Consider the following 13,608-nt stretch of genomic DNA (forward strand, 5'->3'; position numbering starts at 1 on the left):
CAGCTTTTGGAAATCGGGAGATGGGCTATCCTCCATCTCCCTGCCAGACAAAACCAATTATGTACTTTGTATATTCAAGGGGAGGTGTAACTTCTCTGTTTGTGGGGAATTGAGAATGGTATCTTAAAGTGACGGGTTGGCCTAAATGAGGCCTTTGTTTCAGCCCTTACCTTAAATAACACTGATTTTTATTCTCTCCTCTTCTAACCCATATTTCTGTGTTCCTTTCATTCCCAGTGCTGCTGTTGGCATTGGTTTCTATGGCAACAGCGAAACCAACGATGGGGTTTATCAACTGATCTACGCCCTAAATAATGCTAATCGCACTCTTTCGGAGATTGATTCGCTGGTAAGAAATCTGATGGGTTGAGACGATATTATTATTCTCTCTCCCCCCCCCCCTTTCATCTAATGCAAGCACTCTGGTCCTGATGAATTATCTGGAATGCCTGAGATTGAGAGCAGCTGTCTGAGAACAACAATGTCTCTTGCTAGGGAGAGCACAGAGGCTGGTGCAAACAAGCCAAACATTGTGTTAAAGCCTCCTTCGTCTATCTCTGTTTTAATCCGGAGGAGAGCATGTGCTCTCTGCTGTCAGAATTCACAGCCTGACCCTACTTTCTGCATTTCCCAGAGGCGAAAATGGAGACAATTTCGTTTCAGAAATTGGGATAGAGATAGGAAGGGATGGGAAGCACAAAGCGGTTCTACTCCCCTCTGTCAGTGTTGGGTGCAACTGTCTGTAGTTGCAGATCATAGCTTTTTCCTGATAACCTTTGAAAACCCAGTACCTAGAAAAGGCAGAACTTGAGATCAGGGGAGATTGTTAGACCCCAGAATCACAGAAGACTGGAGAGTCCAGTGCTGAAAGCACAGGGTTGGTGGGTGGGGGCTATAGTTAAAGCTGCTGGTGGTAGTAAATTAGAGTATTAAAGCATGGCGCCTCCTTCCCAAAGCCCCGGAAGCTTCTGCCCAGCTTAAGGAAGCAGGCGTGATGCTCACAAGCATGGCGTCCCTCTCCCCTCCCAGTCGCCCTCAGAAGCTGGCCCCTCTGGCCCTAACTGTTCCCCTGCCAAAAATATTGCCGCACACCTCTGATTCTGGCACTGTTGAGAACACAGCTCTAGAGCAATTCAGATGGCACCGTGCCCAGGGAGAACTAGTAGCGTATCACCTGGGAGTATGTTGGGTCTATTCTTCTCATGACTTCTTCAGGAATTCCTAGCAGAAAGTCACAGCTGAAAAAAGGCAGCAGCAGTGCTTAAGACCTGAGATGGAAACCCCCCAACTGCAAAACAACAACAACAAACTACTACCAAAAGGTGACCAGTTTGGAAATGAAACCTCTCTCTCCATCTAGGGGACTAATGGTACTCCTAGCATCTTGGTTTAATTTGTGTTTCTCCTGAGTTTACTTCACATATACACAAACTGGGTTTTCTGTTTCTCAGTGGTGGTGGTGGTAATCCAAAAAGCCTAGCGATCTTTAAGTACTAGGTGGGGAGCACAGTGTATTCAGATGATGCCCTCAGTTTCAGTATATATCCATTCCCTGTAGTTGGTTTGCTTTCACTGGTTCTTGGAGTGCCTGAGCCTTTTAGCATGCCATGCTCCTGTTTATGCCTAATAATAATAGCAATATGGACCCACCTTTCACCCTAATGCCTCCAGGTGGGTTATTCACTTTAAAAAACTACTATAAAAATGTCAATTATGGATTTTCTGACTTTGCAGAATATTCTGAAGGGAGGAGGCTCTGCTCCATAGAGCGTTCTCCTTGCTTTCTTGATCCTTTGACTTCCGTGTGGCCAGAAGGAGGCCTATGGATAGATTGCATAGCAGTTTTTATATTGGGAAAGAGTTTCTTTTTGTGGTACCAGTGCAACACCAGTAAACAGGGAGATTACTTGGAGCAGACTTTAGCCATCTTCATTGTTCACATAACGGAGGCCATTCAAGTGGTTAAACTGGGATATAAACTGGGATAGCTCAGTCGCTGGAGCATAATCTCAGGGTTCCCACATTGGGTAAAAGATTCCTGCATTGCCGGGGGTTGGACTAAATCAGGGGTAGGCAACCCAAGGCCCATGGGCCACAAGCGGCCCATGGGGTTGTTTGACCATCCCACAAGCCGCCCCCAAACCGAGCCGCCCTCTCTGCAAGTCCCCACACAGTGCGCTAAACCGGCGCAGTGTGATGCAGGGACTCGCTTCTGCGGTGCCAGAAATCGCGTCTGCGCAGCTCAGACTCCGGAAATCACGTTTGCACAGACACAGACACCGGAAATCGCATCTGCACAGATGCAGACACCAGAAATTGCATCCGTGCACGCTCACACACACATGATCCAGCCCATGGAGGGATCTCCACTGGAGTGAACCAGCCCAGGTGAAGTAAACCTTGCCAACCCCTGGACTAGATGACTCTCATGGTTGCTGCCAACTCTACAGTTCCATTATTAGGGTAGAGTTTTTTTGGTCTGTTGTTCTAGCGCATGCATACGTAATTTCACCAATCTGCTTTTGGGATTTGGGCTATAGAAACTGAGGTGGTGGTGATTATTCTGGTTTCAGCGGATCTTTTCCTTGAGTGTATTTGAAGAGATTTGGTCAAAGTCCTGTTTGTGCACATGATGGAAGCCAAAGGAAACTTTGACTTTGAGCTGTTCTTGGCTGTTCCTTCTACCCATAGAAAATATGACTGGTTCAGAAAGAAACCAGCTTGCTGGTTCTGAATGTTCTGTCTGCTGTCTTTTGCCAGGTCTCAAACACCTCTGTGCAGATGAAGGTGGCTCTGGAGCAGCACCTGGCGCGGCTGAACGAGATCTTTGCCACCCGAGGCGACTATGTGCAGACACTCAAGTTCCTGCAGCAGATGGCAGGCAATATTGTGCTGCAGCTCTCGGGGCTCCCTGTCTGGAACGACGTCACTGTAGACCTGTCTCAAGTCGCTGGTGAAGTTGGTTACGTGGAATATTACAGGTAAGTTGAGAGGGGATATTGCGGAGGGCGGGGTGCATGGCCCATTGGGAGACTTCATGGAGTTTGCTATGCAGCCTTGCATTTCCTGTCAAAAGCAGAGCATCTCAAAGACAAAGGTACCCCTGACCGTTAGGTCCAGTCGCGGACAACTCTGGGGTTGCAGCGCTCATCTCGCTCTATAGGCCGAGGGAGCTGGCGTTTGTCCACAGACAGCTTCCGGGTCATGTGGCCAGCATGACTAAGCTACTTCTGGTGAAACCAGAGCAGCGCACAGAAATGTTGTTTACCTTCCTGCCGGAGCGGTACCTATTTATCTACTTGCACTTTGACGTGCTTTCGAACTGCTAGGTGGGCAGGAGCAACGGGAGCTCACCCTGTTGTGGGGATTCAAACTGCCAACCTTCTGATCGGCAAGCCCTAGGCTCTGGTTTAGACCACAGCGCCACCCGCATCCCATAAGACAATGGAGGGGTGTTTAATCTAAGACTCATGGAAACTGTTACATCATCACGGAGTCAGGAGGTGGGAATCCCCTTGTTCATCTCTCTCCTCCGCTTTGGAATCCCTCCCCTAGGATGGGGTGGGAGCCTTCCAAAAATTGTTGGACTCCAATTCCCAGCAACCCCAGTCAACGTGGCCGATGGCCATGTTGAGAGTTGCAATCCAGACATATTTGTAGGTTCCCCGTTCTTGGTGGTGCCTTGTAGGAAAGTGGTTGGAAAGATAACAGGAGGAACGTGGGGAAGAGAAAGGGGCTGCAATCCATGCAGCCGTTCTGTAATAGCAATGGCATGGGGCAGTAAATAAGGCCACTTTTTCGGGATCGCTCACTTTGCACCACAAGAAGGTGATATGTTCAAAGCGCTATAACGTTTTCATCACATCAGTGCATCATAGCAGCAGTCTTAATCCGCACTGGTAATGGTGAGTACAGAATTGGAAGACTGGGATTAATTCAGCAGCAGAAGTAAGTCTTACAATAGGGAAAGAGCTGCAACGCTAGCTTTCCAGCTGCAGGGTCATGGCTGAGGTCAGCATGGTGTGGGCACACAGACAGAGCCAATCTGGCACCTCCCACTGTTGCAAGCTCCCTGCCACCTCACCTCTCCCTCTCCCACTAAGTGTCAGCAGCGGCCCGCTGTTGGGAAGCTAGCATTACATCTCCACTCCCACCAGGTGAACCACTTCTGTACAGCCATAAAAAGGGGGAGGAAGAGTCGTGAGTTACTGTCCCCATCCTTCAATGGTCCTTTTGGGCTGAATAAATGGAAGCAGGATTGTGTCTGAATGGGATGCCCACATGTTAGTCGAAGGGTGAGGATGATGGCTCAACTCGAGGACATCTTTCCTGTTGTGCGAACCCTCGGGGCATTTGTTAAGGCAGCAAGGGCACAAGGAGAATTATCTGTGGCGTCGAGCAACTGTGGGTCTTGCGAGCGCACTGTCCTAACCTTGTTCTCAGTCAAACTCTGCCGCTGCCCCCTCCTCTCACTGCCTCCAGGTTTTCGCCAAAGCAAATATGTTTTGAGTTATGATCCTTCTCAGCGCTTAGCGGCACCCTTTAAAAGGAAGGTGTTTCTTCTTAAGAGGCAAACCTAGCAGCCCGTCACGCTGCAGGCACTTGTGACATTTCTGCTCAGGAGGAAATGTTAGCGTTGCATAAAGGCAGATGGCACCTCTTTGCATGGGCTCTGCATAAAGGAGCCTGTGGCACTTGGGGAAAATAAACTCCACTTTTTTGGGGGGGGGGGTTTCTAATAATAATAATAATAATAAATTTTATTTATATCCCGCCCTCCCCAGCCGAAGCCGGGCTCAGGGCGGCTAACAACACTAAAACAATACAACATTATAAAACATTATAAAAATGAGTTAAAAACAAAATTAATGGCAACCATAAGTTTCTACTGTACTCAGATGTAAGGGTAAGTTGTGTCAGTACGATTCCAAGGTAGAAACTGAGTGTGCCTCTACAGTTGAGGGAGAAGGCAGGCATCAGAAAGATTTCTGGATTCGAAAATGCTCACGCGGCTGTTGCACAAGTTTGAATGTCTCTGTGCACTTGGGGTTTGGGTAGAGCTTGAATGCCTGGGTAGCTCAGTTGGTTGGAGCGTGGTGCTGATAATGGCAAGGTTGCAGGTTCGATCCCTGCATAAAGGTAAAGGTAAAGGGACCCCTGACCGTTAGGTCCAGTCATGAATGACTCTGGGGTTGCTGGGCTCATCTCGCTTTATTGGCCGAGGAAGCCGGCGTCCAGCTTCCGGGTCATGTGGCCAGCATGACTAAGCCGCTTCTGGCGAACCAGAGCAGTGCACGGAAACACCGTTTACCTTCCCACCGGAGCGGTACCTATTTATCTACTTGCACTTTGACGTGCTTTCGAACTGCTAGGTTGGCAGGAGGCAGGGACTGAGCAACGGGAGCTCACCCCGCCATGGGATTCGAACTGCCGACCTTCTAATCGGCAAGTCCTAGGCTCTGTGTTTTAACCCACAGCACCACCCGCGTCCCGATCCCTGTATAGGACAACTGCATATTCCTGCATTGCAGGGGGTTAGACCAGATGATCCTCAGGGTCCCTTCCAGTTCTATGATTCTATGAATTGTTAGGGAGGGGAAGAGTCTGTTGAATGAGTGGTCTTCTGAGCCGGTCATGTGGCACAGCAGCAGGTTGTGGCCACCAAATCCAAGGTCTTTGATTCAGGCTTGAATGACTGGCAGTCGCGCAGCTTTGTTTATCTGAAAGGCCGTCAGAATGTCTAGAATGATGCTTGCTTAGTAAAAGACTGCCGTAGCTAAAAGGGCCTGCTAATTAAAAGAGGAATGGCTTAATGTGAAGGGGAAATACGAGCAGGCCTTTTAAGCTTCCTGTAAACTACATTCGTATAAAAGGTTTACTAGATGGCTGGGCTGTTGGTTGATCCGTCTAGACGGCTTTCTCTTCCGGGGATCTGTTTAGGCAGTCCTGATGGTAGCCCAGGTGCTTAGGGGAGCTTTATTCTGCCCCGAGGTGCGCTGCTACAGTGCTGCGCAGGTATTGGCAGAGAGCTTGCATGGGTTTGTGCAGTCCACATGAACGGTTTTCCATTCTCACGGGTCAGTTGTCCGCATGCCATTCGCCTAGGAGTTCATCCAGGTGCACAGCAACCTTAAATATTGAACAAAATACTGTGGGAACCTTGTGGCTGCTTATGTCGTTCGGCAATTGCAAACCTTCCTATTTTGTATGTTTAAAAGAAGAAGAAAAATGTGCAGCGTATTCATGAACTGGGGAAAGCTCTCTTGCCTTAATAAACGCTGAAAGCGACCTTCCTAAGGAGAATGTCCATTCAAGAGCTCAGAAATGGCAAGGCTGTCTTGACCATGTGTGCTATTTCCGCCTGCATAAAGGCTGATAAATGCAAGTACCATACATGTCACACGTGGCGGCAGAGGGAAGCGGTCACTTGGTAGTTCTGCAATGCTGGCAGATGACTTTCCAAACACAGGAAGCTGCTTTTTACCAGGTCAGAGTGTTTGTCTGTCTAGCACAGGGGTAGGCAAACTAAGGCCCAATTACCTTCTAAATCCGGCCCGCAGACGGTCTGGGAATCAGATTGTTTTTACATGAGTAGAATGTGTGCTTTTATTTAAAATGCATCTCTAGATTATTTGTGGGGCATAGGAATTCGTTCTCCCCCCCCCAAAAAAAAATATAGTCCGGCCCCCCACAAGGTCTGAGGGATGGTGGACCGGCCCACGGCTGAAAAAGGTTACTGACCCCTGGTCTAGCACACCCTTGTCTGCTGGCAGCAGCTCTCTTATGGCAGGGGTAGAGAACTTCAGGACTCCTGCCCAGGTCACACATACCCTGCAATTATCTCCATCACATCTTCCTTGGGAGTTTTTGCCTGGCTGGAAAATGTCCTTGAACCCCCATAATACTTTTTTCCTTGCCTGGATGGAAGAGAGCGGGCTCCTCCAAATAACTCCTTTATTCAGCGTTCACTCTCAGTTTGTTTATGGGGAGAGCTATATGACTATGAACGTTCATTCTGGTTTGCTTGCAGAGTGCTTGCGCTTCTCTTCCCGTTTAATCATTCGTTTCCCCCACGTTTCTCACTGTATCGCCTCATCACTTTGCAAACCACAAACACTCTTGCCTTTTTAAAAAATATAAAGTGGATTTCATGTGCTAGGGTGACAGTGCTCTAGTCCAATTTAGCTGTGCAAACCTTATGTTCCAGTATGCGCTTGAATGCCTCGCACAAATTGGTAGCAGTCTCTTAAGCACTCAGGAGGGTGAATGTATGTGCGTAGAAATTAGCCCACTACACAGAGGTAACATTTGCATTAGTTGCCCTCCTCACCTTTGCTCTAGCCCCTCCCACCACTGGCATGTGGCTGCCCAGAAGGATAGCTCAGTTCGCTAGAGCATGGTGCTGATAATGCCAAGGTTGCAGGTTCTATGCCATTACGGGACAGTTGCATATTCCTGCATTGCTTGGGGTTGGACCAGATGACCGTCAGGGTCTCTTCCAACTCTACAGTTCCATGACATGCAATCCTCTAGCTGGAAGAGGTTCCCCACCACCAGTCCACTGCACACTTTAGGATCTCAGATCTTCCCCATCACCTGCTCCTCTGATCCTTCTAATGGGCAACACCAGGGTTTGAACCTGATTCCATTTGCATGTAAAACATGTGCTTCCCCACTTAGTCAAGGCCTCTCCCCTGCTAACTTCCCATCCTGTGTTGTCATAAGGATCTTATAATCAAACCGACTGTGCGGCGGAAATTCTAAACACTCGCTTTACTGTGTGGCCAGCTTTTAATGTACATTGAATTCAGCACAGAAGTTCTGTGCTTTCGGTGACTTAACCCCTCCGGTTTATAATTTGCGCCTTCTTATTGTAAGCTGGGACCCAGGTGGCGCTGTGGGTTAAACCACAAAGCCTAGAACTTGCCGATCAGAAGGTCGGCGGTTCGAATCCCTGCGATGGGGTGAGCTCCCGTTGCTCGGCCCCTGCTCCTGCCAACCTAGCAGTTCGAAAGCACCTCAAAAGTGCAAATAGATAAATAGGTACTGCTCCAGCGGGAAGGTAAACGGTGTTTCCATGCTCTGCTCTGTTTCGCTAGAAGCGGCTTAGTCATACTGGCCACATGACCCGGAAGCTGTACGGCGGCTCCCTCGGCCAATAAAGCGAGATGAACCCCAGAGTCGGTCATGACTGGACCTAATGGTCAGGGGTCCCTTTACCTTTACCTTATTGTAAGCTACTTTCAGGAGGCAGCAAGTGTTAAACAGCATGGCAGCAGAGGCCACAAATGAGGCTGGAGCTCCCCGCCAACGGTTCCCGCTTTCCAAATTTAGCATCTGCCTTGAGAGCTGTGACAGTGGACCCCAAGCTACTAGCTTGTGCCCAGCTCCTGACCAAGGCAGAGGAATTTTAATTAGGTCTCTCCTGACTCCAGGCAGTGATTAAAACAGAGGAAGAACCCACTGATCTTGCTCCTCCTTCTCTCCTCTGTAGTGTTAATGAGGCAGAAAGCCACTGGCTGTGAATAAAGGCAGAGCAGAGCGGCATAGGCAGGGTAGGAGAGATCAAAAGCCCATCTTTTGCCAGCAAGAAGAGAACGTATTTGTTTGCCCTGGAAGGCTGGGGGAAGAAGCTGCTGCATGGCACTGCTGCACGCGCACACATACACGTACGGCACTGTACAAGCTGCAGTGTGTTGCAGTGGAATCCCTCCCTTCAGAGCATCTTGCATTACGGAGCCAGAAATATCACCAAATCTAGCTAGTGGCAATAGCCAAACCTTTGTGTACAGTCATACATCGGGTTGGATGTGCTTCAGGTTGAGCACTTTTGGGTTGCGCGGCAACCCGGAAGTAACAGAGTGCATTACTTTCGGGTTTCGCCATTCACACATGCGCAGACGCTCAAAATGACGTCATGTGCGGAAGCGGCAAAACACGACCTGCGCAGACAGGCTGTTGTTCTGTTCAGGATGCGAACGGGGCTCCGGAACGGATCCCGTTCACATCCCAAGGTACCACTGTATATTCTGTGTGCATATATATATATACAGTGGTACCTCGGGTTAAGAACTTAATTTGTTCCGGAGGTCCGTTCTTAACCTGAAACTGTTCTTAACCTGAAGCACCACTTTAGCTAATGGAGCACCCAGCTGCCGCCGCACCGCCAGAGCACAGTTTTTGTTCTCATCCTGAAGCAAAGTTCTTAACCCGAGGTACTATTTCTGGGTTAGCGGAGTCTGTAACCTGAAGCGTCTGTAACCTGAAGCGTATGTAACCCGAGGTACCACTGTATATATAGTTAAAGCTGCACCCTTGTGGGACATCTTTGGGAGAAGAAAGGGCTAAGGAGTAAACCCTACACAAATCTGGCGTGGAGTCCTTAAGACAGTTCGATGGTGCCTTGTACGCCTCCTTCCGGCAACTCCTGCAGCCAAGCTGATGCTAAATGTATTGCTCTGATTTCCTTCAGACCACTGAGGCTGAGAAGGGGGTCATGTCTGGGCAGCCCAAGACCTCCATATACATTTGCCCAGGCTTCCACCCTGGAGAGGTCCCTACGCAGTTTGACTTCATCCCTAGAGGGACACTCTCTCTCAAGACAGACAGATGCCAACAATTTTTGTTAAAAAAAGAGAACTCCCTGCCAGAGAATAGTGAATTCTGCAACCCGAATAAATTATTCGAACGAAGCAAGTCTTCATCCTTCCACTTTCCTTTTCGGAGAAGGGCAAAGAACCATTCAAGGTGCTGAAGCCCTCTTGCCCCTCGAGTGCTCAGCACACCCTTCCCCACTCAACAGCTTCTGAGATTTCTCCATGCATTTCCCCACGCATGCACAAGCACATCTTCACAACCGTGTAGGCTGGAAATTGCAATGATTCTCAGAACCGCCGAGGGGGCTGGGAACTGAAGCTGGAATATCACAAACAGCAACTCAGAAATGGCTTTGTCAGAAGACTAGAAGTCAGAAGACTTTTCAGGCCCTGCTTCTGGTTGTCCTAGAAGCACTTGTCTAGTCTCCAGGGATGTTTGCTAGATCCAGGGCATGGGGCCGTGATGCAAATTAGCATATTTATTTATTTATTTATTTATTTATTCCCCCCCCCCCAATCTGGCTGAGTGTTAAAAACAATACAGCATTAAATATTTAAAACTTCCCTAAACAGGGCTGCCTTCAGATGCCTTTTAAAAATAGGATAGGCTGCTTATTTCCTTGACATCTGATGGGAGGGCGTTCCATAGGGCGGGTGCCACTACCGAGAAGGCCCTCTGTCTGGTTCCCTGTAACCTCACTTCTTGCAATGAGGGAACCGCCAGAAGGCCCTCGGAGCTGGATCTCAGGTAAAAAAGCTGCATATGATATGCTCATTTTTATATGTAGTTGCAGATTTCATTTACCTCTTGAAAAGAAAACCACCTTGTAAGCAAAGGGTTAAAAAGAAATTTTAAAAGAGGAGAAAGGGCAGGAGATCCAACCTGTCCTTGTCAATCCCTGTAAGGAAATATGCTGCACTGAGCCCTGAGGCTGATAGAGTGAAGCTGCTGTCAACATCTCTCAGTCCTAGACTTCTTCTGCAGGGAAGCTGTCTTGGCCCATCTTCTGACTTGGACACTGAAAAGCCCTAGCCTCAACAAGGAAATACGCTTTTCAAGTATGCGGAAAGGACAGTTGTCACCTTAATTTTCAGTAATTTTCAGGGCCGAGTTCACTCTTCAATTTCAGACATAGCCATGACAGTGTTCCTTCTGTGTTTTGATGCCTGCCCACACATCCCAAAGTCAAAGTCCTGCTTCTCTGTGTGGAGAACATGGTTCTTCGTAATGATGCCAATAAAAATCAAAGGAGCTGTTGCACAACTGCATTATTTTAAGTCCCTCACCCCCCTACTGCCACAATAACGAGGAATAGGGCCATATAGTGTCCATAAATATATTTGTCAGGGGGCGGGGGTTCTACACAGAAAATTTAGGAAAGCCTATGCCATGAAATTTCACATTTGCTGTGTTAGCATCCCACAAAAATATAACTGTCCCCCAAGAAAACAGTGACGTAGCTGCCTGTGATTTCTCCTGCAAAATGTTGAGTAATACGTGAAAGGAGGAGAGGAGTTGGGTTGTTTCTCACCTCCATTCCATGCCACAGCCAGTCTTAACAGATGTCGAAAGTGTTTGGCTGGGCGTGGCTTGGTGCAAGCTGGCTGGGCCTGATGGAAGTTGTATTCCAAAATATGTGGGAGAGTTTCCAGCTTGGAGAAGCCTGGTTCTGAGGTACTGCAGTTCCTCACATTTAATATCTGTGGTCTTGCTTGCATTTCACGTTTTCCAGCCCTTCTGCAGGATTGCCCGAATCATAACTGAATAACTCAGCTGGTTAGAACGTGGTGCTGATAACGCCAAGGTTACAGGTTCGATCCCCGTATGGGGCAGCTGCCTATTACTGGGGGTTTGGACTCTATGATCTACGGGGTCCCTTCCAACTCTGCAATTCTGTGATTCTATATCCAGCCTCCCCTCTCTCCGCAGATGGCTCTCCTACCTCTTGCTTTTCATCCTGGACTTGGTGATCTGCCTTATTGCCTGCCTGGGCCTAGCAAAGCACTCCAAATGTCTGCTTATTGTGTGAGTACAGGACTCCTGCACTTGGGTTAGTTGACCGGAGCAGGCATTTTGTCGCTCTAACGCTTCCTTAATGCAATCTATAGTTTTCTTGTTTGTTAGGGTTCATATTTTGTTTCAGGTCGATTTTATTTCATTATGTATTGCAATGTTTCATGTTGGGGCCCTGCTCTGGGATAGATTTTACTGGAGAGTTGGGCTATAAATCACCAGAATGAATATATAAACCATCACACGTTTAGTCTGCATAGTTGTCCCTAGGCTCATTTTGGGCGCTGCTTCCACAGTCCTTCCCTGCTGTGCCTCCATTCTGCGTCTGTAAAATAGGTGCAGTCGCAACCTGCTTTACAGGTACGTTGTAAGGCTGCGGGCAGCGAGGACCAGAAGCCGCTCATTGCGTTAAGCGCTGTGTACATAAGTGGTGGGGGGGTTCCTGTCTCGACACCCTCTCAGCGAGCCCCGCTTCTGTCCACTGACTGTTTTGCCTTTTGTCCACAGGATTCTGTGCTGTGGGCTTTTCACACTCATTCTCAGCTGGTCTTCCTTCGCAGCAGATGTTTCGGGAGCGGTGGTAAGCACGAAACCTGGGACGTAGCATCCCGCTTCTTCTCTCCTCCCTTGTGTTATATATCTGAGGTTGCTTTAAGAGCTGGAACGATATCTGTGTGCCTTGCGATGGCTTGTGTTTTGTTTTTGTGCTCCCTTCCTCGCTCACCTGGTAGCTCTGGCTGGTGAAAGCCTGCCTAACCCAGCTTCCCAGCATGTGAGCTGCTGAAGCCTTCTGATTTTTGGGTGCATATACTGTATTTTTCGCTCTATAGGGCGCACCCGACCATAGGACGCACCTTGTTTTAGAGGGGGAGAACAAGAAAAAAAAATCTCCCCCTCTCTGCGCAGCGCCCCTTCAGCGAAGCAGCAGAAGAAATGGAGCCCCTTCCATTTCTCCTCCCTTCAGTGAAAGGAACCCGAAGGCTTCAGGTGGTTATCCTTAAAGCCTGGAGAGCAAAAGCAACCCGAAGCCTCCGGAGCATGGTGGGAGCACTCCCACTGCGCTTCGGAGGCTTCGCGTTGCTATCGCTGAAGCCAAGGAGCCTGAATTCACTCCATAAGATGCACACACATCTCCCCTTAATTTTTGGAGGGGGAAATGTGCATCTTATAGAGCGAAAAATACGGTAAGCCAGGGCAAACTTTTTGGTCTTCTCGCTATGCCTACCGCTGTCCTTTTTGTAGTTTTGTTTCGTTTTGTTTCTGGAGGAACGACACCTCTTAACAGCAACAACATCCTTTTATTTGTATCCCACTTTTCCATACTTAAAAATGACGCTCGAGGCGGCCGACAGCATAAAAAGATTCACATCATTAAAAACATAAGAGTAGCCATAAACAATAAATAAAACACATCGAAAAGTACGCTAGCTGCCAAATAGAAATTTCCATGTAAAACGTAAGATTTAAATATAAAGATACAAAGAATTCATACCCAAAACAGCAACAAAAACCCCTAAACAAAGACCCCAACCCAAGAGTCTGTTCAGCAGCCTCAGATTTTTGTAGCTGGAGTCAGTCAGGGTCCCGCCCCTCCCAGGTCAGGTGGGGAAAAGCCTGCAAGTCAGGGAGCAGATCTTCCAGGACTCACAGCCAAGATGCACAGCCAAGATGCTTTTCATTTATCACGAACATGTACTGGGATTCCCACTGCCAACCTGATAGGGAGTACGAAAGGGGTCAGTTATTAAAGTGCGAAAAGTGATTTTGAGTAAGCTTCCCTAAGTTGCCCAACTGCTCAGATTCAGTCTGCATGATTCCAGTTTGATTTGGCACAGGGCAATCATTGCTGTCAGACTCATGGATTTGCCAGCCCCCTTTCAAAAGCTCTCATTATGTGTTGTTCAGGTAGGACTTGGGTTTAGCATATCTACTGCTGGTGGTTCAGGGGAGGCTGGTTCCCAGTTCCTTTTCTGTTATTTACAAACTGGTTTTTGGTTT

At 48.3% G+C, this 13,608-nt stretch overlaps 1 protein-coding gene across 3 annotated transcripts in view; it reads left to right on the forward strand.

The window, feature by feature from the left end:
• The window catches only part of TTYH2 (tweety family member 2), an 81,497-nt gene that overhangs the window by 47,748 nt on the left and 20,141 nt on the right, over nucleotides 1-13,608 (forward strand). For all 3 annotated transcript variants that reach the window (XM_081849755.1, XM_081849753.1, XM_081849754.1), the window contains exons 3-6: nucleotides 238-349; nucleotides 2,761-2,981; nucleotides 11,527-11,622; nucleotides 12,118-12,190. In XM_081849755.1, the coding sequence (XP_081705881.1) occupies nucleotides 238-349; nucleotides 2,761-2,981; nucleotides 11,527-11,622; nucleotides 12,118-12,190 (502 nt within the window). The remainder of the gene's footprint in view (nucleotides 1-237; nucleotides 350-2,760; nucleotides 2,982-11,526; nucleotides 11,623-12,117; nucleotides 12,191-13,608) is intronic.

Source organism: Podarcis erhardii (genome assembly GCF_964252035.2).
Source record: "Podarcis erhardii genome assembly, chromosome: 2".
NCBI lineage: Eukaryota > Metazoa > Chordata > Lepidosauria > Squamata > Lacertidae > Podarcis > Podarcis erhardii.